This window comes from Plasmodium brasilianum, chromosome 14, assembly GCF_023973825.1.
Source record: "Plasmodium brasilianum strain Bolivian I chromosome 14, whole genome shotgun sequence".
NCBI lineage: Eukaryota > Apicomplexa > Aconoidasida > Haemosporida > Plasmodiidae > Plasmodium > Plasmodium brasilianum.
In genome coordinates, this window is record NC_090127.1 from 3,130,461 (window position 1) to 3,157,138 (window position 26,678).

The 26,678-nt window shown below is 25.9% G+C and overlaps 4 protein-coding genes across 4 annotated transcripts; 3 read left to right on the forward strand and 1 right to left on the reverse strand.

The window, feature by feature from the left end:
* Positions 1 to 87: 87 nt before the first annotated feature.
* On the reverse strand, positions 88 to 8,546 carry MKS88_005875 (osmiophilic body protein G377; the record flags this gene model as incomplete). Its single annotated transcript, XM_067219174.1, has 2 exons — positions 88 to 186; positions 1,080 to 8,546. The coding sequence occupies 2 exons, from the start codon at positions 8,544 to 8,546 to the stop codon at positions 88 to 90; spliced, it is 7,566 nt and encodes a 2,521-aa protein (XP_067071077.1).
* A 4,904-nt stretch (positions 8,547 to 13,450) lies between these two features.
* On the forward strand, positions 13,451 to 18,021 carry MKS88_005876 (CSC1-like protein; the record flags this gene model as incomplete). Its single annotated transcript, XM_067219176.1, has 8 exons — positions 13,451 to 15,203; positions 15,260 to 15,852; positions 16,212 to 16,224; positions 16,354 to 16,553; positions 16,746 to 16,893; positions 17,159 to 17,270; positions 17,436 to 17,556; positions 17,761 to 18,021. The coding sequence occupies 8 exons, from the start codon at positions 13,451 to 13,453 to the stop codon at positions 18,019 to 18,021; spliced, it is 3,201 nt and encodes a 1,066-aa protein (XP_067071078.1).
* Positions 18,022 to 20,453: 2,432 nt separating this feature from the next.
* MKS88_005877 (vacuolar protein sorting-associated protein 26) lies at positions 20,454 to 21,639 on the forward strand (the record flags this gene model as incomplete). Its single annotated transcript, XM_067219177.1, has 2 exons — positions 20,454 to 20,456; positions 20,749 to 21,639. The coding sequence occupies 2 exons, from the start codon at positions 20,454 to 20,456 to the stop codon at positions 21,637 to 21,639; spliced, it is 894 nt and encodes a 297-aa protein (XP_067071079.1).
* A 1,794-nt stretch (positions 21,640 to 23,433) lies between these two features.
* Positions 23,434 to 25,383, forward strand: MKS88_005878 (uncharacterized protein; the record flags this gene model as incomplete). Its single annotated transcript, XM_067219178.1, has 1 exon — positions 23,434 to 25,383. One exon carries the CDS (start codon positions 23,434 to 23,436, stop codon positions 25,381 to 25,383), a length of 1,950 nt encoding a protein of 649 aa, XP_067071080.1.
* Positions 25,384 to 26,678: the final 1,295 nt, after the last annotated feature.

Sequence of the window (26,678 nt, forward strand, 5' to 3'; positions counted from 1 at the left end):
TATCCTTTTTATCCATTTCTTTTTTTTGTTCTGGTGCAAATACCCACGCAATGTTTTATTTAAAATATTCGAATTTTTCCTGACCACTTACCCGCCATATACAGGTCCAAGTTTCAGGTCAGGATTCTCATTTTTTTTTTTTTTTTTTCTTATCATATTATCAATCTGCTCGTGAGATAATCTCACCTGACTTGGAATTATAAAAAAAAAAAAAAAAAAAAAAGAAATATATTAATTGACGAAATAGTTGAATGCTTAATTAATTAAATGCTTAATTAATGGAATGATCAATTAATTGAATGACCAAATAATTGAATATTTTCTTGTAGCTTTTTAATGCCTGCCTGTAGAGTGAATACCTTTCTAGTAACTACATTAAAGTAATAATTATCGAAGAGTTCCTTTTGCACTTTTCTTTTTCTTTTTTTTTATTCTTTGCATAATGATGATGTATTAAGTAATGTCTTTAACTAATTCAAGTAGTTGTGTGATGATATTTACATGTAGTGGACATATTGCACACTAATTGAAGGAGTGGTGTTAAAAGGGATGAAGAGTAAATACAGGAAAAGGAGGGAGAAGGAAAATAATAAAATGAAGCATAAGTAGATGAATAAACGGATATAAGAATTAACGGATATACGAATTAACGGATATACGAATTAACGGATATAAGAATTAACGGATATACGAATTAACGGATATACGAATTAACGGATATACGAATTAACGGATATACGAATTAACGGATATACGAATTAACGGATATACGAATTAACGGATATACGAATTAACGGATATACGAATTAACGGATATACGAATTAACGGATATACGAATTAACGGATACACGAATTAACGGATACACGAATCAATGGATAAACGAATGGATAAAGGGGAAAGCGCATGAATTAACGATGCAGGTGCGCGTGTTACGGGGATCGGTACGACATGTGTCCCTCACAACTGGTAAAGGTCAATTCCAAAGCTTTTGAAGAAATCCACAAAAACGTGAATGATGGTCTGTGTTTTTGCCCGTTTGGTATAGTAAGGATGATTAATTGAATTAATGATACTTACACGCTTGTCAATAAATAAATATAGTTCAGATAAGGATGGGAAGTATTGTTTAAATTTGTCTATATTTTTTATAAATTCATTAAAAAATTTAAATACTGCATTATTTTTTAATAAAAATTCTGTAATATGATTGTCTAGGTAATATTTTATATTTTCAAATTGTACTATTGGTACATATTTTTCTTCTTCTTTATTATTTTTCATAAAATTATTTACAGTACCTTTGACATTAGGATATGCTGGTAATTCTTCTTCCTGTGGTTGTTTGATTTTTCGAACAGTGGTAAAGTAGGTGTGCATGTCTTCAAGTATATCATCTAAGTGTATGTTCAAATCTTCATAACTAATGGATAATATATAACTAGATGGCATATTTGACAAAATCGTTTTTATTACAAACTTTGTTATTTCTGATACAAAGAATCTAAATTTGAAAACTTCTGCTTGCAATTCTTCTTTATCTAACAATTCACTAGATGGGATAAACTGCTTAACGAAATGTGTGTAAATTGCTTCGTTATCCATTTTGTATTTCTCTGTAACGGGACTATGTGTAACACGTTTAGTAGTGTCAACAAAAGGAGCCTGCATGATGTTCAGGATTTTTTGTTCAAAGGTTAATGGTTCATTTGTGAAATTACCAAACTGCGCACAATTGTTTGTATCATCAAAATTATAAAAATCGAATAAACATTTAAATAGATTTTGTAAAAAGTGTATATATGTATAATATTTAATTGTTAATTCATCATCTAGGTCTCGTTGTACATCATTCTTTATCATGGATGCAGGGGCAATTGAGTACTCCATCAACTTTTTGATGAAAAGATAATATATATCTTGTATTGGCTGTGAAATTTTCAACTGCTGAAATTTATCATAAAAGAATTTGTACAAGTTTGGGTAAAAATTTTCATCCTCTGATTCGATTATTACCTTTTTTAAAACATCAAATTTGGGAAATAAAAAATTGTTTTTCTTCATAAAATTTGCAAAATGTGTATTTAATTCTGCAAAGCTTATACTTTCCTTTAAGAGTAATTGCATCAATGAAATGAAGGACTTTTCACTGATAATGTCTTCCATGTCTAGGTATTGTTTGTATATAACTTTCTTATTAGAATGTTCATATTTAACTCTTCTAGAAAGAATAATAGGATTTTCTTTTTGCCCTCTTTTATGTTCAGCGAATTCTTTATAAGTATCTTCAAGTACATTTTTATTTTTTGTAAAACGGTATTTTAATCGGAAAAAGGTTTCTACTTTATTATTTTCCTCAGATTCGAATGGATCTTTTTCAGTACCTATGAGTTTCTGTACATAAGTAAAAAAATGGATCAGAAGTTTGGACGTTACATCTATGAAATCCGTTTCGAAAAAGTTCAGAACAGGTCTTCTAACATAAGGAGGTAAAGAATTTAAAAATTCACGGTACAGTAACGTAGCGTCTATCTTAAATGTATTATTATTTTCATACAAATTAGTAGGTATATATCTTTCTAAATATTTCTTATCATTTTTACAATAAAAAAGGAAATTAAGTTTATTTAATAAGGTATGGAATTCAGTAAATAGACTAAGGTCATTTTGGTTGATAAGTTTTTCTATATCACTATCAAAATAAGAAGAAGATAAATAATTCATTCGAGTTAAGAATGAATATGCAAGTTTTACAATCATTTGTTTCGTATTTCTATCAAATATGCTAGCAGAAAAGTATCGTTCAACAACACCTTTTATTTTACTATACGTAAGGAATTCTTTATTAGTGATATAGAAGAATAATCTCCAGAGAGCATGAAGAGGAGGTACTGCAGCATATTTATGTTTTTTTAAATAATTATTATATAATTTATTGATTAAATTAGACTTTACAAAGGTAAAAATTTCCCCAAGGTCAAAATTTTTAAATTCTTTGTAACATAATTCATCTGCTCTAAGATGGTAATCATTTATGACCTCCCTCAGCCCAGGGTTAAGTGCATAGAAAAATTTTGTTATAATAGTGTTAAAACTTGCCAAATTATAACCATATATTTCATAAAGGAATATTCTTTTTTCTGCTGTACTGTAGAGACTCAAAAAATGCTCAGTTGTTGTCATTACAGGATATAAACTAACTGCTTTTGAAAGGAAAAAATCTATAAAATCATTCATTCCTAGTTTAAAAGCTTTAAAAAATTCGGTATAAAATTCCAAATTATTTTTTTTAAAATTATCATATAATATAGGATTCGCATCCATACCCTGATTCATAGCTACTATTAGTTCATACAATTTAGGATTATAAGTAGCAGATTCTAGAATTTCTTGTGGTAATAAAAACTTCACTACATAATCTTGAAGCTGAGTTTTTATTTCTTTTCTTTTATAATGACTTTTAAGAATATTCAAATAAATTATTACCTTAGATTTGGTATCTCTTTTGTGTATATCATCCATTTGTACTTGTATTCCTAACATTTCTAAGACAGACAATATATAAATGGACAACGTATCAGGTTTCATAAAATATATATTAGACGTGTTCATAATATTTTCACTTAGTGTTATTATATCTCTTATGTTAATTACATTTGGATTTTCTTTCAAAAATTTTATAATCTCGATAATTGCATCATAACTCATGTCTGTTTGTTTCAAATACTCTGATGCTGTGTCCATAATTTCACTTATGTTTTTCCATGTATCAGGTAAATTAAAATGAGTAAAAAAGTTTTTTAAATTTCCTGGTATCAATCGTCCTTCAAGTGTTAATAAATTAAGTTTATCTAAATCTTCCTTTTCGAATAAATATGATGCTGTATGTTTTTCCTCTACTATAGTATATACTTGAGAATTCATATATTCTTTAAATTGTTCTAGTTTTCCACTTTTTATCAGCTTATCCTTAATTATTTTATTTAAAACGTAGATATCTTTTATTTCTTTTAAAGCATACGGATATTTTTCTTCCTCTTTTATTACTCTTAAATATTTTCTCTTATCATATGGATCTCCCCAAATAATCTCCCCTCCATATTGTAACATTACAGGGGTAGACAAATAAGTGTTTGTTTGAACATCATATATTACTTCATCTATTCTTTTTTCCTTAACTTTATTTGGATCATAAGAATTCTGATATACATCCTTTGATCTTTGTATGTATTTCTTTTCTATTGCCTTATATACTAGTAGCCTTTGGGATGTAAGTTTATAAAGCATATCGTGATGAATCCAATTTCGATAATCTTCACTAATTAAATTTCCATCTGTTTGTAGATTCTTATACGTTTCTAGTAATGACTTATAGGCTTGAGCAGCCTCTTCTTTTTCATTGTTTATCTTATCTGTCATGTATACAGGATTTGTCAAAAGATAACTAAAATCAGGAACATTTTTGTGCATGTTACTTTTCAACTTATGCACCATATTTTCCAAATGGATATCATTTCGTTCTAGGTAGAGAAGTGTTTCTTCATTCTCCTTGTCTGTTTCTATTTTTTTTCTTAAACTTATATAATTTTTGAAATCTATATGAAATGCTTGCACTTTTGTGCTAAATATCTGTATATTTCTTTCATAATGTACTTCATATTTTTCATTCCTATTCTTTTTATCCTGAGCTAATTTCATATAGTTATAAGAATAAATTAAATCATCTTCATCTTCATGTAAATTTCCATCTATGGTCATAATAAATATTTTGAAAGCACTGTTATATACTTCTATATCTTGTGTTAGAGTTCTTACAAAATCTTCAAATGCTTTTTTTTCATGCGTATCTAATTCTATAGGAAGTAGCACCTTCATAGTTTCAGGCACTTTATGCACGGCATCACTTGTTATATAATTTAATTCGTGTACAATTATATCTTTTTTCACCTCTAATTTTTTTAGATTATCTTTTAATTTTGTTATTTCTTCATCTAACGCTTTTGAGCTCTCTTTATTTAATTTGTTCTTTGCCATTTTTTCTTCATCTGGATTAATTTCATGAAACTTTTCTATTATTTTTATGTCCAATTCTACATTTTTTTTCTTATTTTTAACTATGGTTAATTGTAGCTTCGTTTCTGTTTCATCTACATATATATCCTCTAAAGTGAGATATAGATAATTAGTTATAGTTTCTATACGTTCATATATTTCAGATAGGGTATTTGCTCCTTTTACAAATGCTTCAGCTTTTAGCTGCCTTTCTTTATATTCCTTGAGTATGTCATATTTAAACAATCTGAGTTTTTTTTCTAATTCTTGTACTACCTCCATTTTAGTGTTAATCTGTTCATATTGTTGAGATACGGTGGTAAATGCGGTTTTAAGTAAAAGCAATTCGCTTTTGTTTTTCTGTACCTTTTCCTTCAGATTTGCTATATCATTATTTAATGCATCTTGTTTTTCCTTCAACTTAAGAGGATTTTCACGTTCTAGTTGCTTTAAATTATCCTCTAGTGCCCTTAAGTCTTTAGGGAAATTTATCTCTTCTTGTTGTATATTTATAATTTTTTCATATATATTTTTCTTTTCATTTTTAAGCTTTAATCTGTCTATTTGTAATTCAACAGACATATCATTGTACAGTTCCATAATGATGCTATCAATTTTTTTCAAAAAATATTCTCTTATTTGTTGAAGATTTTGGTGAATGATCACTTCTTTATTTTCAAAATGCTCCTTTAGATGAATATGAAAGTTAGCATCTAATTTTTTGGAAATTAACCTTCTTGATTTTGAATATTCCTGTTTGTACAATTTTTTTTTTTCTTCATAAATTTTAGTAAAGGTATCTGTATATTCTTGCTCATTATAACTAGGTGCAAAATCTTTTACTATTCGAAGTGCATGTTTTAAAGCAGCTCTAAATTCTTTTAGCATTTCCATTTTTTTTTTCCCTAACATTTTTCTAAAATTTGTATAAAATCTTTTATTACATAATTTAATGACATTCTCTTTATACTGTTCATATTTTTCCGAAATTATACCTTCTATTATCATATATTTTCCATTTGTCTTTTTTTGTATTTGATTAAGTTCTGTTTCTATCTCTGTTTTGTATATATTTATATTTTTTTGATTTTCTTTATTTTTTATTTTTTCTTTCAGCTGATCAAATAATTTATCTCCATTTTGTATTGATTCTTCCCTTAGTTCATCATAATTAGGGGTTGAACCTCTTTTTAATAAAGTATACACTTCGCGCAATTTTTTATCTACTTCATTAGCAAACTGATACCCTAAATTAATTGTGTCTTTAAAAGATCTATCCATTACATCATATATATATTTTCGAGCAGTATTATAATAAAATGATGGAGTTGATAAGCTATGAGAATCACCGTTTGGTTTATCTGTATGCTGTGAACCACCTTCTCGTTCTTTAATGTATTCCAATTCGTCTTTATAATCTTCTTCATATTTTCTATCGAATTCTTCGTCTTGCGATATTTCTTGCTGTACTTCATCTTTTTCTAATTTTTGTGTTTCTAGTTCATGTTTACTATCCGTTGTTGCAATTGATTCTTCTTCTTCTTTTTTTTTCCTAGTTTTTTCTTCTTCTATCTGAGCTACAAGAGTTTTTCTTTCTTCGCCTAATTCTGCTTCTATTTGTTTTTTGAATTCTTTTTTTTTCTGTTCATTTTTTGATGCCTCTTCTTCTTCCTCTGTATCGTCATCTTTGTCATCATCAAATGCATCTATGCTGCTTAGAGTCCTTTTCAACGGTTTTTCTTCACTTAAAAAAGATAATCGGCTTGCAATAGCTGAATTTCCATTTATTGGAAATAGACTTATTAGTATATTTAAAAATTTATCAAGGGTATCAATTTTTTTTGTTTTTCTGTGAATATTCATTATTTGCTTTATTTTAGCATTCTCTTCAAAGTAGTTGATAATTTTATGGTAGGAATTATAAAATAATACTAATCCATATTTGAATGATAAGAAATCATAGGTGCTATCAAATTGGGAATACAGATTTGGAGCCCATGGAGCCATAGATAAGGCCTTTTCATGTGTTTCTTTCTTTTTTATATCTTCATCTTCATCTCCTTCATCTGCAGGTAAGGTATATTTAAAGAAATTTTTAAAAATTTCTCTATATAATAACTCGATCTTAATTAATAAATCATTATTTTCCATAAATAATGTATAATTATTTTTCGACATTGTTACATAGTTCGGCATAAGGTCTATGTTAATTTTTTGTAAAAAATAAGCAAATATAGAAGCAATAACCCTAGGTGATATATTTATCTGAGAGATGTTTACTAAATCTATGGCATATTTAATTAGATCATTTTCATTATAATTTAGAATGTTATTTCTGGAGAATAAATGATGAACTAACTTGATGTCTATGACTTCTAAATTATTCTCACGTAAGAAGCGTTTAACAGTCCTTTCTATTTTTTTTACACTTACTTTATCTTTTGCAGTTGATATGTATTTAATTTTATTTACTATATTTTTGAAGGACCCATTGCTATAAAAGTTATCATTTGTTAAGAAAAAAAAGTCATTTAACAAATTATCTAGAGAAAATGAATCTACAGGGTAGGTATAATCTTCAAAGGAGTAACCACTGAACAGCACATACCTCTTTAAAGAGTTGTGTATATTTATATAGGCTTCTTTTAAAAATAATTGAATATCATTCTTAGATACATTGTTTATGGTATAATGTTTTTTTCCATCATCTCCCTTGAGTAGTATATGTAATGCTTTTATGAAATTATCATAAGTATTCATTTCTACATTATGGGTAGCAGTAGTAACTTTCTTTTTTTCTTCTTCTTCATTTAATGATTCTTCGTAAAATCGTTGGTAATCTAATCCTAGGTTTTTAAATATTTGATCATTCTCTTTATATTGAATAATATCTTTTAGTTGAAATATAGTACCTTCTTTGTTATAAAAATAAATGGTCGTATTTTTTTCTTTCTGTTCATTCGTTAGTTCATGTACTGCTGGTAATTGAAATTCAACCGGAGTTTTTATTCCTGTATCTACTATTTCTGAACTACTTTTAGGTACCAGAATTCCTGTTTCTTCATCAACGAGCATGCCCTTTAAATCCTCATCTTCATCAACAGGTGCAATGATGCTTAAATCTGTTTCTTCTTCTGGGATTGAGAGAGGAATTGGTTCAGATTTGGGTGGTAATATTTCTTCAGGGGGCACAGGATGACATTCTTCTGCTTTATCTTCGTCAATTTCTTTATCTGTAAGAAGTATTTCCTCGTTATTTCCTTCTACTACAGATATATCAACATTATTATGTAAATAATAAATTTTTCCTTTGTAGTTATAGATTAAATAAGGGGGCACTATTTGTATTGCGCCTTCTAATTTATCTGGTACGTATTCAGGTATTAGTTTCGTTTCTTTAAGATACTTAATTATCTTTTCAAAATTTAAATCATTATGGCATTTAGCAAAAATGAACAATAAGTAAAAAAATAGTGCACCCAGGGTTACTTTCATTTTGGAGAACTTGTGTGGAAGCGATTCCTTCGCAGAGATAGCTCCCTGTGATGGTAGTTGTTAAACAGCGGCAATTGTTATATAAAAGTTGTTGTTATTTAACGGAAGTTATAAAAAGGCAGTTATTATAAAGAGGCAGTTGTTATATAGCGGTAATTGTTAAACAGAGGCAATTGTTATATAGAAGCAGTTTTTATTTAACGGAAGTTGTTATATAGAGGCAGTTGCTAAACAACGGTAATTGTTAAACATCAGTAATTGTTATGTAGAGACTGTTATCATGCAAGGGGAGGTCTCATATAAAGAGCAAACTAAAATGTTATAAAAGAATAACATTCATAAAAAAAAAATTAAAAGATAAATATCCTTCATGTTCAAACATCTATGCTGCTTTATATATAATGCAAAATAAAAAAAAGTTAAAAGATATGTATATACAGCAGAGTTGTAGAAATGAACTATCTATAGTGGGGTAAGCGTAATTGTGTATAAAGGAGCTCGTATATATATATACATATATATATATACACATATCCATACATCTACATAATTTTATATATATATATATATATACACATATTATTCCAGGAGAAGATGAATATTAGCGCTGATAATAATTCACATACGCATGTAATATTTCCCTTTAAAAAAAAAAAAAAAAAAATGTACACTGTGAAAGTTTCAGTATTATAAATACATGCATGAAGAAATGATATTTAAAAGAGCAAAGGGTGTGTGAAAAGTGAATGATATAACAGCTACATGTATATTTGTTTGTTGCAAACAGGTTGTCCAAAATTTAGCAGATTTTTTCATTTCATTTTTATTATGCCCAAAACTGTAGAGTAGGGTGTAAAAAAATTAAGGTTAAAAATATTTTTCCTTTTTCCTTTCCCCTTTTTATGACATAAGTGTTCGTGTATGTAAATTCTCAGATATGTATTTAAAAATGTGTCTGCGTATATGCAAACATTTACGTAAGCATATTTGCCTATCTATATGATAGCCTATATGCAGGTGCTTATTTACTGAGTAGTGTAAAAATATTATAATTAATTTAATTTAATTTTATTTTATTTTATTTATGTTATTATATTATATTTTACTTTTTTTTTCTTTTTTAATTTTTTCTGATTAATAGCTCAACATAATGGTATGTATAAAAATTAAAAATGAAAAGCTCGGTAATTTGGAAATTTTTAAATATTGAAGTTCTATGGAACATTAAAAAAAAAAAAAAAAAAAAAAAGAAACAAACATTGTGTACCTGTGATATATTAAGAATACAGAATAAATGCACATCATACAAATCCCTGACGTGTGAAAAAAGAAAAAAAATTAATGGAATGAAAAAAGTAAGTATTGCCTGTACCTGACAGGAAAATTTGAGTGTAACGTTGATCTAAAATTAAAAAAAAAAAAAAAAAAAAAAAAAAATAGCTAGTAGGCTATCCAAGCACTTAATGAGATAGTTCTAAAGAATGTTCGTTATCGGAAAGATGGAAATAAGAACACCCAAGTACATATACATACATGTCTTAAATGTATGTGTAATATATATGATATATTGCTGCTATTTTATGAGTTTATATTATAATACGTTTGCGTAAAAGACTAACGATTATACATAGGGCAAAGGGTTAAACTGGGAATACTGCAATTCGCGAAAAATATTATAATGTGCATCATTCAATCTTATTTTTAGGAAAAGGAAATAATTTCAATAATTTGCATTTCTTCGGAGTTCGCATTGATCATAATTGCTTGTAACACCCTTAAAGATTTATTCCTTCTTTATATATATATATATATATGTGTGTGTCTGTATGTACGCATATACGCAATTTTACCGAATTAGTAATATTTCACTGGGCTTTTGTTTTAATTTAGAGCTACGTATAAACATTATCATTGTCATATTGGATGAATATCATGATCACCCACTTTCCATATTATTTCGTATAATTCTTAACAGATGATAAAACAAATATGTGCAATAATGCACACAATAATGAGTAATTAATTTAATAGGAAATATATGTAATAATACTTTTTTTTTTGTTTTTTTGTTTTGGTCATTTTTAAACTTAAAAAAATAAAAATAAAAAGGTATATTTTTTTTTTCTGGGTATTTGCACGTAGACATTTATATAGTTTATATATATATATGTATGTATATATGTATGTATATATGTATGTATATATTTGCTGCAAATATTAACTCTTAATATTTATACCAGGAAAAAAAAGTTATAGATCGATGTTGTAAAATTTGGTATCACAGTTTTATATTTATTTTAAACTTTCTAACTTTTATGATATATGGTATATGCGAACTTCTGACCAATGAGTGGCATTTAATAATTTTTTCAAAATATATGTATATGTTGCTAATGCAAAATAATGATTCTCGTTTAAATTTTCTAGTTTTATCATTTATATTCCCTTTTCATGTTAAAAATTTTTTATCACAATTAAATATTCAGAAAAGATAAATCACTTGCCTGTGTAAAGTGTTCTATGGTATAAATAAAAAAATTTATAATATATATATGTACACTTTCGATTATGTAAAACTTTTATAAAAACTTGCACGAATATGCTGTAAACAAGTAGTCAAGCGAGAAAAAAAAATTTAACTTAAAAAATGGCCATGGAAATGTGCAATAACAAGGGGTGCTGAAAAAGATATATACTCACACAGATATACGTTCTATTCAATGTATTTCGCATACTTTATATGGTCATAAAATATTATCAAAGCATAAAAAAAAAAAAAAAAAAAAAGGGAGTTATATATTAACTTTTTTTATTTTGTATAAAATTTTATGATTGCTCTTTTTGTTTGATAATAACAAACCTTCACACCCATTAAGTAGGTAATTATTATTTTTAAAAATGATCACTTATTTAACATATAATGTATATATTATGTGTACTGAATGTATGGGCAGTGTATTGTAAAAGGGGAGTTCTACCATATTTCTATATGTTTTAACGTTTAATATATAGATAATGTAGTATTTTATATGAATATATAATACTTTTATATAACCATAATGTTTTGTTAACTTAAGCTCGTCATAAAATATAATACATTTATATTATATATTACGTAATAATGAACAATGGAACAATTCTCTAGATATGGGTGTATGAATAATAGTTCTTTTCTATTCCTTTTTTTTTTTTTTTTTTTTTCTCTTAAAATTAGAATTGCCCCTTTGTTTTTGTGCTTATAGAATGATGCATTATTTACCTGTATAATATCAAATTATACGCATATGTGTTAATTGAAAAAAAAAGAAAGGGTGGAAGGTTGACAAAAAATAATACAAAAAAAAAACACAAAAATATATTTAAAAAATATGTCGAAATTTTTGGCAAAAATTACAGGTAAAATTTATCAAAAAATAACGGAAAAATTTAGCAAAAAATATTGGAAAAATTTGACAAAGAATATTGGAAAAATTTAACAAAGAATACTCAAAATTTAATAAAAAATGTTGGAAAAATATGACAAAAAATATACGATAAAGCTTAAGAAAAAGTACACAGTAATTATAATAAAACACAAAAAATACACTGTATAAAAATAAAACATAAAATATTCCGTAAAAACATATCACAAAAAAAATAATATGCCAAAAAAAAATGTACAAAAATTAAATATTTTTATATTATACTATATATAAAGAGAAAATAATTTTTTTAGTTTTTTAATTTTTAATTTTTCTTTTGTTTTCAACTACCATCTTATTATATATATGAAAATATTTAATTAACAATATATATATAAAAGTATACAAAAGATTACGATTTTACAAATATTTGTATATTCTGTTTAGTGAACAAAAAAAAAAAAAAATTGTAACAAATTTTCAAAAATTTAGAATGTATTTATAAAATGTAAAACCATTGTAAGATAACAAATATTGAAGAAAAAAATAAATAGAACAGAATAATATGAAGATAAGTTTTTAACCAAAATCATTTAAAAAAAAAGAAATATTTAGAAAGGAAAACGAAGGATAGAAAAAAAATAATAATAATAATATATAACATTAATATCGCAATTATAACGAATTAATACCTTTTTAATAACGCATTAATAACAAGTTATATTAACGAGTTATAATAACTATTCATTTACACAATAACAACGAACAGCTCAGCAATAGAGGTGGACTTTACGTTAACACCCAAATTTCGTGTTTTCCGTTTTATAAACATTTTTCGCAAGGTAAAATGCTGGAATGATATTCAAAGAAAATTTTGTAATTATTATATGAAAGTAAGATAATCCGATTTTTTTGTAATTTTTAAAAGGATGATGTAATATAATATTTTTTGCGCTGCTATACTCTTTAAGCAGAATTTTCTGGCTACATATATGTGTATATGTATGCACATATACATATATATATCTCTACGGGTATATATATATATATATATATGTACACATGGAGGTGACTGAAGGAATATTGAAAAGAAGGTATAAAATTATATTTGTGCAGCAAATATTTACCCATGTGTAACTTGTACGAAAGAATAATTTAATGTGCATATGATATTAAATATTAAGAAATCAGTCATAATAAAATAAGAAAGAATTTGTATAAACCAAAAAAAAAAAAACAGAAAAAATAAAAGTAAAAAAAATAATAATAAATTGAAATAAACTGAAATAGATTTAAATAAATTGAAAATATATTGAAATATATTGAAATATATTGAAATATATTGAAATATATTGAAATAAATTGAAATATATTGAAGTATATTGAAATAGATCAAAATATACTGAAATATATTGATATATATTGAAATAAATCGAAATAAATAAAAATAAATTAAAACGGAATAATACATGTATTATATTGTATGAGCATATTTATGAAAAAATGAGGGGAAAGAAACATAAGAAATTGAAAAATGAGACGGAGGACTTTTTGATTGCGTTTTTGTTTGATATAGTATTCTTTGCTATTTGTGTATGCATATGGTTATATCTGAGAAAGCATAGAGATGAAAGTAAAATTAGTGATCATATTTATGTATTAAATAATCAAGCACAAGGGGAAGGTAAGGTAGACAAGGATGGAAATGCAGTAAAAGAGGATGAACCTGTTGAGAAAAAAAGAAAAGCAAACAGATTTCGAACCTTTTTAAATATAAAAGATGATAAAATAGTAAATACAGAAATTAAATATTATTTATTTTTTTTAAAAGCAAATAGGAATATAATATTCTCTTTATGTTTATTTGGAACTTTCCTTGTTTTACCATTATATCTTTCGTTACCTAGAGATGATATAAACAATCCGTCTTTTTTTAATTACATTAGTGCAGGTAGTATATCAGATATTAATGTACTAACAATTTTGTTTATTATTACTATAATATATAGTGCTATTTCGTATACTTTTATTTATTTTTTATGGAGGAAAATAAGACCAAGTAAAAAGAAAACGAAAAAATTTTTACCCCAAAATTTTACTATTATGGTTTCACGTATTGATAAAAATGAAATTAATGCATATAAAATTTACAAATACTTTTGCAATTTAACTAATAATAAAGTAGTATCCGCATATCTAATATTAGATTATTCTATAGTATATCATGAACAAAAAAAGATTTTTAATGCAACCAAAAATTTAAAACTACTAAAAGAAAATGAGGAAAAAAAAAATATTAAAAGAGATAAATCGAAAAAATTCTTTTTAGGTTTATTAAATATTAATGTAAATAAAAAGAAAAAGCCGCAATTACCTTTGTTACAAGTTTGTGATAAGAATATGAATGAAACATGTATAATGAGTGAGTGTAAGGATAAAAATGCACAGGATGGTGGAAATAATTCTTTAGCAAACATCGAAGAAGCAGGTAGAAGCACAATTAATAATTCAACCCTTCAGCGGATTGAATCAAATGAGAAAGAGGGGAAGAGTGTAGACAATTACAGTGATACTAAAAAAGATAATAAGAAGCTGCATTGGGATGATATCAAGGTCGGTGGTACAAAAATCGGAGTTCTTGAAAAGGACAATAACAGTAATAACAACAACCGTGATGGTAGAAATAACGACAATTTTAATGGCGATGGTAATAACAATAGTAGTAATAATAATAGTAGTAATAATCATAGTAGTAATAATCATAGTAGTAATAATCACAGTAGTAATAATAATAACAGTAAAGATTGTAATGACAACAACAATAACAATAATGATTGTAATAATAACAATAATAAGGATGCTGTTGTTAACAGTAATAATAATGATAATATTGATAGTAATGACAAGAAGAGTAGCAAAAAAGGGGAGAGTGTGGACGCACACAAGGACCACGAAAACATGAAATGGAAGGAAGACGGTGAAATTGGCCACAAAGAAAAGAAAAGCAGTAGTACGAAGATGTTAAATAAAAGCAAAAACAGTTGTAAACAGAGATGCAAAAGATCCAAAACAAAAGATAATACGAAAAAGGCTAACGACGTTGATTATTATGATGAGGATGATAATCATGATCATCGTCGTCATAATCTTAAAGATAAAAATAAGGAAATTTCTGATGACCAACAGGTAAGCTTTTTAAAAGATACAAGTGATGAAGATGAAGATGCCAAGGATAATGATGAAGCTTTAAAAAATAGTAAATTGAGGAAAAAAAAAAAAAAAATATGAATAATAATTATAGGTACAAATTAGATATTGAAGAAAATATAATGAGGAGTAGTAATAATGATATGTTATTCTATGACTTGGATAATTTATCAACAAAAGATAATGATAACATGGATATGAATTATAAAGGAAACAAAAACAGATGCAAATCTGAATCTAAAAGAAATATTTTTGAAAAATTATTTTTCTTTTTAAAAAAAAATAAAAAAAGTCATTGGAAAAAAAAATTAAAGGAGCATTTAATTAAATTTTATTCTATAAAAAATGAAACTCCTAAGAAATCAACAGGGGTCTGTTTTGTGTCCTTTATTGATACAAAATCCGTTCATGATTGTATTCATAACATTCCATTTACAGAAAGAAATAAGTGGATTATATCAAGTGCTCCACCGAATTATGATATTATATGGAAAAATTTAAAAAATAGTAGCTACAAAATTTGTGCTCGCTTTTTTATTCTTAATGCAATGTTATTACTAGCTAACACTATTATTATTATTACTGTTACTTCCATTGATAATATTTTAAAGTTAAAGATAAAAAAATATAGATCTGAAAACCCTAATTCTGGAAACCTTAGTGCTGTTTTAACAAGTATGTTACGATTATTTTTTCTTGTGAAAAAATATATTTCTCTACATATGCATACACGCATGTATATATCTACATATCCGATCCACGTGTACATGTACATGTCTTCATAATTGTATGCAGATGTATATACGTACATATGTATGTACACATAGACGAGGCAGCAGAAATAACTTCCTCATTACGAGAGTGCAAGAAAAGAAAAAGGAAAAAAAATCATTAGGAAGTATATATATATATATATATATATATATACATATGTATTATAGTGTGTTGAAAATAGAGGAAATTTCAAGTGCATTTTTTCCAGATACATTTATCAAGAAGCGCTCGGTGATTTCATGAACGGAGTGCAATAATTTTTTTATTTTTTTCTATTCTTCAGGGTTTTTCAACCCGTACACCCAAATGTGTATATATAAATACGTATATGCAAAAGCATATATATATGTTTGTGTACATGTATGTGTATATTTATATACATGTATGCACAAATTTTTTGTCCCTCTGTCCTCCAAAATTTGCAGCCTGGTTATCACCTTTTATCGTTATCGTCGTGAATAGTATTATCCAGCCGGCCTTAATCTCATGCGTTTCAGTAGCAATTGGTTTTATAAGGAAATCGAGTGAACATACTTATGTCCTGCAAGGAAATTTTATTTTTTTAATTTTAAATACGATCATTATTCCGTTACTCTCCCTGTCCCCATTAAGTTCCTTAATTAAAGTACAAAAGAGAAATATGTTTAGTTTTTTTTATTTTGAAGCATGTTGTCAGCTCTTATTGCTATGCTCACTCATCGCAGTGTGCTCTTACCCATTATACTTTGCTTAACCCGTGTGTTATTATAAGAATTTTTTTTTTAATTCAATTCTTTAATTTTTATTATTTTTAATATTTTTATTTTTTTTTTTAAAGGTAATGTATTCTGATGAAATAGGACAATGGTCTACACGTTTGGGAGCTTATCTTTTTAACTCTAGTGGTTTTTTTGCTATGCGTTATTTGCTTCATTGTTGTTTTTTGACATGTGCAAATCAGTTGCTTCAGATTCCGCAATTTTCAAGTAAGATATATGAAACTTATTTACTTTGAACTGGGATATACATACATATATAAATATATGTATGTGTGAGTGAATCAATGTTTCATTTCCATATTGTTTGTGTTGACATGTCATGTTACACATTTATTTGTGTTTATAGAGTTATCGGTCCATTTTTCTTTTTTTTTGTTTTTTTTTTTTGTTTCCTTTTTTATGTTTTTACATGTGTGAAAATCATTGAAAATATTTCCCTCCCCCATATTTTCAATCGTTCAACGCTTTTCAGTTCGATCCATTGTTAAAACTTTAACCAAAAAAGAAACGAGTGCATGGTCATTTGATTTTGGGTATTGGTATGGATTAAATACTACAATTTTAGCCTTAATTTTAACATTTAGGTAATGGGAAATTAGAATGTGATATATTTGTCTTTTTTTTTTTTTTTTTTTTTAATTTTTGAGTTTGTATTTTTATTAAGGTTTCATAAAAAATATTATTGTCTATTTATATTTCATATTGTTAATTGATTTTTTTTTTTTTTTTCATTTCTGTTTTCTCTACAGTGTTGCCGTACCGTTTATACTACCGTTGGGATCATTGTACTTTTTCTTACGTTACTACATAGATAAGTATAATCTTGTTTATGAAGTATGTAGGACGAATTTAGATAGTCATGGAGCTATTGTGAGAACAGCTATTAAGTTTATGCTTTATTCAGTAGCTTTTTTTCAAGTACGTTATTTGAAAATTTGACATTTATGGGTATAAATGGAAATATATATTAGTATGTGTCTTTTTTTTTTTTTTTTTTTTTGTTTTATAGAAAAAAAAAAAAAAAAATTTATATGAACGATTTATAATTCATGCCATCCTTTTTTTCCCTTTTAGCTTGTTATGTTTACATTTTTTTCGAGAGTTCAAAACAAATTTATTTTGGTCGGACGGAACATCCTCTTTTTATCATCATCACTTACAACGCTGTTACTCTTATGTAGATCTACCGAATGGGTTAGCACTAATCATATAAAAAAGAAGAAAGGTAAAAGGACATTTTGTTATTTATGTGAAAAGAATGTTTATGTAAACAGTTTAAGGGATTTAAACAAATTAAAGTATGCTTATGCAAACCCTTATGAAACGAAGCGATAATTGTGTTTGTACCTTTTTTTTTTTTTCCGCATTATATGAATAAGATTATTACAGAAAAAATGATTTTATTTTTTTATATGAACATATATTGTTATATATATTTTAAAATATTTCCTTTTGGGAAAAAGTTCTTAAACTGATTATAACAAGGGCTTGAATATGTAGGTGTACACACACACACAAATACAAATAAATGAATATATATATGTACATACCCATATATACATAAATAAATATATACATAAATAAATATATACATAAATAAATATATACATAAATAAATATATATATATATATATATATATATATATATATATATATATATATATATGTGTACATATGTATCCGTGAATGCTTTTGCGCACAAAGGCAAATTAAAATTTGTACAGTTAAAGCATTAAGATATTTTTTAAATAATATTTGACTCCAGAAAAACAGTGGACAGGTGTTTTTTTTTTTTTTTTTTTAAAGATTTAGTTTTTATTCTTTTAAACACTTTTAATTTTTGTGTTGTTTTTGTTTTTCTCACGAATATGCATATATATTATGTGTATACGTACATACATACATACTTTACGTGTTTTCGTTTATATGCAAATGATGAAATTTCCATAGTTTTTTAGACTGAATTTTATCGTCGCATAAATATACACGTAAAGATGATCCTTTTACTTCTTTTAAATTATATCATAAAAAATAACAATATTTTAAAGAACTCTTTTCGAACTTTTAACAAACAACTTAATATTTTTAATTCTAATTTTATATGCATTCACCATAGATGATATCTATATATCCAGAAATGACTACATAACTCCATATTGCTTTAAAAGGGGTTGTTTTTATGTTTTTCTATTTTGTTTTATACTTTATCAGATTTTATTGTATCATACTAAATTTTATTGTACTGCTCTACATTGTATTGTATTATTTGTTATAAAAGGATATTTAATTTGGCATATCTCTAAAAACAAAAATAATAGTATATAAATTAGTTTACTTTCTTTTTTTTTTTTTTTTAATTGTAAAGAATATTGTAATTCATAAATATAATAAAAAAGATACATGTTTTTTTTAACCCTCTTTTTTTTTTTTTTTTTTTAAGTCGTTTTCTATAATTGATCTTGAACGGGGAATAAAAAAATATAAGCAATTTTTCCTTTAAAAATATCATTATGTTATTATGCATAATAGCTTGAGGTAATTATGCAAAAGCCTGAACAAATGTAGTATTATATGTGTTTCACCTTTAAATTATTTTTCTTCAGAAGTTAAGTAGTTAACGCTTATTTAATTGATGCACATTATGTACATGTGTACATATACATGTATATATTTTTTCAAACTACTGTAAAAGGAAATAAACTCTTTGAAAATTTGAGCATATGAGCATAAGAGGAACTTATTCTTCTTCAGATAATTTATGTTCTTAAATATTTCTTTATTCTTGAAGTGCTTTTTTTTGTAACCCTTTAAATTGTATACGGGATATAAGAAATACTTAAGCAAAATAAGAGCAAAAGAATAATCTCAAGCGTTTGCATTCATGAACATGCACATAATACTTACGTACATATATAAACGTATTATATATATATGTATATACATTAATGCATAGTGAAGGGTATCTATTCCAATAACTGCAACATTGACTTTTTGAATATATAATGCTTTGAAGCTAGGTATATGGCAGGGAAAAAGCAAAAAAAAAAAAAAAGAAGAATATATTATACAGTATATAATAATAAAGTTAAAGTAGTATATGTGTTAATATACATGAGTGGAAGTATACAGTAAAGAGTTCAACTATTTAAAAGCATATGCTAAAAAAAGAAACATTTTGATAAAAAAAAAAAAAAAAAATATCATTAAAGATTAAACGAATTTGCTAATCCGCTGTTAGGTAATTTTTGTCAGAACAGTGAAAAAAAGGTGTTTATTAAAATTTTATGTTTCATAAAACCTACAAGTAATTCGCTGCTGGAAGTTTTTTTCCTTGAATATCCCGAGCCCTACCAATATTGCACCAAATGTACATACATACAAACATACATATGTATTTGTATATATATATATATATATATATATGTATACGTACTTGTATATATACTTGCATATGCTCACACATTGACATTTGCTGTTCTTCGTAAACTTTTGCAATATAAAACTTATAAGAAAAATCGTATCATAAATATCTAAACTGTTTCTGTAAAGGGGGAAGCGTACCTTTACCAGATACCCAAGTCTAAATTAATCGACTTAATTTTTTTTTTTTTTCTTTTTTTTTTTTTGTTAAGTTCATCAAAAATAAGTGTTTAATTATTTAATAGAATGGAGTTCACTAAATGAACAGTGCTTTTTAGTTTGAACTTTTATTAACAATAACCTTGTGCCTTTAAAATTTATCGTACACCCTTCCTGATAAGTACATAATGGTAAGTTTGCAGAATGCAAGTTGATCAACTTCGAAGGGAGGATGTAGAAAAGTGAAAAAAAGGAAAAAGTAAAAAGAATAAAAAGTAGAGAGTAAAAAATGAAGAATATAAAAAAAAAAAATATAATAAAATATATAAAATATAACAAAAAAAATATATAAAATATAACAAAAAAAATATATAAAATATAACAAAATAAATATATAAAATGTAACAAAATAAATATATAAAATGTAACAAAATAAAGCGTAAAACAGCCTCACATACTTACGCACCCCTTGCTACCTTGCAGCTGTCCAACATATTCGGAAGCGTGTGTTCCATAGACCTAAATATAGACATTGATGATAGCAGAAAATTAACCTTTCTAAGGAAGGATAAAAAGGGAGACAAATGTCCAATTTTTTCCGATGGTGAAGATATTAATGGAATTGCAACCATAAGTTTAAAGCCCGGAAAAAAGTTTGAACATTATGGAATTAAATTAGAATTAATAGGTCAAATAAATATTTTAAATGATAAATCCAATTCTTATGATTTTTTTTCTATATCGAAGGATTTAGAGCCTCCAGGATTTTTGATTGAAAGCAAGCAATTTAAATGGAAATTTTCATCAGTTGATAAACAACATGAATCATATTTTGGAACTAATGTACAGTTAAGGTATTTTGTTAGACTGAATATTATAAAAGGCTATTCCGGAAACATACAAAAGGAAATAGATTTTATTGTTCAGAATTTATGTATACCTCCAGAAATTAATAATACTATAAAAATGGAAGTTGGAATAGAAGACTGTTTACATATAGAATTTGAGTATGACAAATCTAAGTATCATTTAAAAGATGTAGTAGTAGGTAAGGTTTACTTTTTATTAGCAAGGATAAAAATAAAACATATGGAATTAGATATTATTCAGATTGAAACATCAGGGATAGGTAAAAGTTATACTACTGAAACAGCAACTCTATCAAAATTCGAAATTATGGATGGTTCACCAACAAAATCTGAATGCATACCCGTTCGGTTGTATTTAAGTGGTTTTGATTTAACACCTACATATAAAAACATTCAAAATAAATTCTCTGTCAAGTATTATATTAATCTTATAATAGTTGATGAGGAAGAAAGAAGATATTTCAAGAAGCAGGAAATTTTCCTATGGAGAAAAAAACTTGGATAGTAGAAAACGTATTAGGACCTCGTTTGACAGCTTCATTACATCTTCTATTTTTTGTTCCTATGCGCATGTAGAAATGTACAATAATTTACTTATTTGGAGTTATATAACTATGCAGATAAATGTATCAACTTCCATCTTTTAGAAGTGCCTGTGGAACTTTTTATGTGACCATCTGTATATTTATCTATGTGTATATCTTCTTTTTTTTTTTTATTATTTTGCTTTTCCTTTTTTAAGATAGTTATACGGAGCTTCCAAATTAAGGCACAAAATATTAGTATATTCCAGTTATGTGCACTCTAATATGTAGGTGATTTTTTTTTTTTTTTTTTTTTTTTTTTTGTAGCCTTCTTCAGCAATTCTATATGCACACGTATATCTCTGAAAGTGCAGAAGGCTACACGTTAGTGTTACTCATAATTTGTTTAGTAATATATAAATATGTACACACGCATGTATATATATATACGTGTGTCTGTGTGTAACTATTTTATTCTTTACGATAATATGTAAATAAATTACTATATTGTTTATATGCATTCACTTGTTTATCATGTCGCTTACACTTTAATTTCCGTGCGGCTGTACACTGTTTTTAAGCCTTTTTTTTTTTTTTTTTGGCTCACTATCTATCCATCTACCTGTGTATCTACCTATTTACCCACCTATCTATCTGCTTATCATTAAATTATTTTTTTTTCAGTATTACACAAATTTTTAATTAACAAAATTTATTAAAAAATAAAAAAAACGAAGGATATAAGAAGTTATGAATAAAAAGTTAAAATCGAAAAAATATTTATATAAATACAGGAATACCGTCGACAAAATTTTATTCAAAAAATGTAAATATTTTTTAAATGGTACCATTTTGCAATTATAATATTTTTTATAGAATGATAAAAATGTTCCAGTAGCGTGGGATGGAAAAATAAATGTGCTCGTATGTCCGTGCGTGTGTGTACTTCAGCATATGCATTTGCGTATGCATGAATGTATATTTAGTATGTACACGAGAAGCCTAGTGAGTATTTTTTTTTTTTTTTTTCAAATATTGCACTGTAGAAGGAGTCTACAAATTGTGTAAGATGCCCTATGTTAAAATGGATTAAATTAATTTATCTTCTCTTTTGTTTGCTCATTTATTTTTTTTCTTCTATTATTTCTTCTATTATTTCTTCTATTATTTCTTCTTTTATTTCTTCTTTTATTTCTTCTTTTATTTCTTCTTTTTTTCTCTTTTTTTCTCTTTTTTTTTTCGTTTTTTTTTTCTTCTTTCCCTCTTGTTCAGTATTTCTCCTTGATCTCTTACCCCATCGCGGATATTGTTTGTATTTTTTTTTCCGTGGTATTTTTTAATAATATGCATATAACAGAGTAAGAATTAAGAAATATAATTTTTTTTTTTTTAAAATAACATAAGCTTTGTATCGTTGTAAGTTTTTGTATATATTTCACATATCAACACAAGAATAAAAAAGTATGTGAACTTACACTGTGGTGGCTACAGCTGTAAAAGTATGCATTGCGCGTTAAAAAGAAGCGTAAGTTTTTTTTTCTTATATATGTACATATATATACATAAATCCGCCGTTCTTATCCCCATATAACTATATATTGAAGCGTATATATAAGTGTATAAAGGAGCATATAAAGCCCCATATTAGCGTGTAATAAGAGACGTAGAAATACACACTTGTCAACACAAAGAACGCATTAGTCCACTATTACTAGGCTCGTCCTGCCCCCTTCCACCTCTTTTCTATTCTTTTTTTTTTTTTTAAAAAACAAAATATGGAAAAAAGTACAAAACGAAACAGGGAACGTTTTGGAAACATGCTGAAGGAAAGATACTCAAATAGACAAAAAGAGAATGAAATAAAATTATTTGAAAATATAAAAACTGACATCAGTATGATAATAAGTGAACATTTAAAGAAAAGATCCAAAACTGAATTTGAATTAACAACAATTGAAAAGAAATATATTTATTTAAAAAGTATATCTGAGGAATTAGAGAAGTTGCTAAAACAAGGAGATGTGGATGTAAAAAATAATGAACAGTTAATAAACAACTATTTTGAATATACTACTACTAATCTGGATTATATTTTTATAAAATATGAGAGTATAATAACTGATATGTCTGAAACGAATGAAGACATGAAATTAAGATTAAAAAATATTAAAGAAAAAGAACTAGTAGACTTTCAGAATTCATATGAATCAGTGAAAGAAAAGGCTAATAAATTAAATGAAATGAAACATAATATAATTAACATAAAAAATAAGTTAACACAGTTGAAGGAAGAAAATGAACATATAAAAAATGAAATAGATTTAAAAAAAAAAGAAGAAGTAGATATTGAAAAAAAGTATAAAGAATTATTATTACAAATTGAAGAATATAAAAAAGAATTTCAAAGCGTAAAAGAAAATTGTAATATTCAAATGAACGAAAAGAAGCAAAGTTCTATCAACTTAAGCACAATAGAGGAAAAAATGGGAAAAATAAAAACAGAAATACAAAAATTATTTTTGGAAAAGAAAAATGTGACTAGTGAATTAAGCACTTTAAGAGAAGATAACACAAATATTTTAAAAAATATGTTTGATTATAACACTAATTTAAATGTAAAATGTGAAAATTTAATACTAGAAATTAAAAGTTTAGAAAAGGAATTACAATGTATGAAGAGTGAAAAAGAGTTATTGCACGAAAGTTATCAAATGTTGGAAGTAAAGTTAAATGACGTGACGAAAATTTGTGATGAAAAAAAAAAAGAAGTGGAACAAATGTCTAGTATTGTAAAAAGACTAAGTGATGAACTAATTTTGGAAAAAAATAGTTTAAAAGAAAAGGAAAAAGAATGTTCTTGTCTAAACGATGAATATAATTTGTTGAAAAAGGAAAATTTATATCTTGTAGAGAAACATAATTCAGTTGAAAAAGAATTAGAAAAAATAAATAATTCCATATTGGATTATAAAAACATTTTTGAAGTAAAAAAAAATGAATTGGTAGATATAGAATTAATGAAAGAGAAAAATGAAAAAACGAAATTCGAGATTTTAAATTTTATTGAGAATTCTGAAAAGCTGTTACTAGAGCAAAAGAACTTCTTTTTTAAAATTTCAAAATTTTTAAATTTAATAAATTTATCAAATGAAGAATGCATAAGTTTGCAAAATGAAAGAAATTTGCAAAAGGAAAATAATAGCACACAACAAAATTATGAACAGGTGCATACAGATTTTGGCAATTTGTGTAATGATGTTAAGGGCAAAATTATTCTGGAAAAAAAACTGCAAAACGATATTAACAGTTCTAGGAGAAACATACATAAAAAGGAAGAGGAAATACAAGCTTTTCAAGAAAGTAAAAAGACGTTAGAACAGAATCTACAAAATATCATACAGAAAAAAGAGACATATGAAAAGGAAATGGAAAATAGGCAAAACAATTCTGAACACAAAATAAAAGAAACTACAGATATGTTGAAAGAAAAATATGAACAGCTAGCCGAAAGTTTAGCAAGTCAGCTAAAGACAAAACATGTAGAGCACAATAATTTTTTAAAGCATGGAGAGAAGGAAAAATTAGAATATGATTTTCAAATTTTTAAATCGGATATAATTTCTAGTCTCGAAAAAGAAAGAGTTGAAAAGAAAAAGAAAATTATCGAAATAGACATGGAGCTCAAAATATATCAACAAAAGTATAGTTCCATAAAAGCTGTTTGATCAATAAGTGTAAACACACTTGAATAAATTTTGTGCAATGAGATGTAGTGAATAATTGGGTCGGATATTTATTCATTCGGGTACGCACTTAAGTGAACAGTGCTATGTGTCACATATGGGTTTCCCTTGTGTTAATTGTTTGTTTTGTTTATGTTGTGAACATGTTATTTACATTTCTTGCGCATGTTGTATGTGTATTGAACGCTGTGATAATTCAGGAGGGAAATAAAAATAGCAGCAGAAAGATATATTTCTCTTTTATTCTTTATTATTAATTTTTCCTTTTTTACTTAAATATTTATTGTAACTTACTTAACGACAGTTCCTAATTAACTTCATGTGTAAAATTGTTTTTATGTGATTTCGTAAAGTTGTAGGTAAATATATAAACGTTATAAAGCTTAAGCATATGGCATCAGAATAGACCCTTTTGTTTCATAAACTTATTGTGTTTTATTTTGCTTTGTTTTTCTTTGTATTGCTTTGTGTAGCTTTGAGCTGCTTCGAGCCGTTTCATGCTGCTTCGTACTAATTTGTATTGTTTACTGTTTTGTTATTTTTTATTTTTATTTTTTCTTGTTTTAATTTTATTTGTTATTATCATATTATATTTTTTTTGGCAATTAATTTGTTTGTTTCAAATCTTGCTACAACGAAACAATTTAATTATATATGAATAATGGTGGAATTACATAAGAGCACATGGAGCTTCAGCTAACTTTTATATATGCGCGTTGGCAAAAGGATTTTAAGTTCCTCAAAAATTGGGGTCTTTCTAAATATATGCATACAAACACGCATATACATATATAATACAAATATATACATATATAATATGCATGTACGTATGTATGTATGTATCTGCGTATGTATGTATTCTTTTAAGTATATATACATATGAGCACGCTTAAGTGCCGATTCTAAAAATAAATAATGCTAAAATTTTACAAGGGAAAAGTATAATAAGGAAAAGAAAAAAAGGGGATGGTCACAAGTTTCTTAACGCATATTATATTGCAAATACCTCTTTTAAGAACGTGTACAAAAATATATTTCATTCATATATTCATTATTTACATATATATACGTCGCACGGATGAGTAGATAAATATGTTGTACAGTATATAAGCTAATACATGAATATACGAAAAAGCAAAAAACAAATTGCCAATCATACAATAAGATTAAATTATAAAAATAAAAAAATAAAAAAATGAAATTATGGCTATGCTTTTGTTGAAGCAACTATAAAACGTATTATTTTTTGTTAAAAATGTCAGTGCATTTTACATATA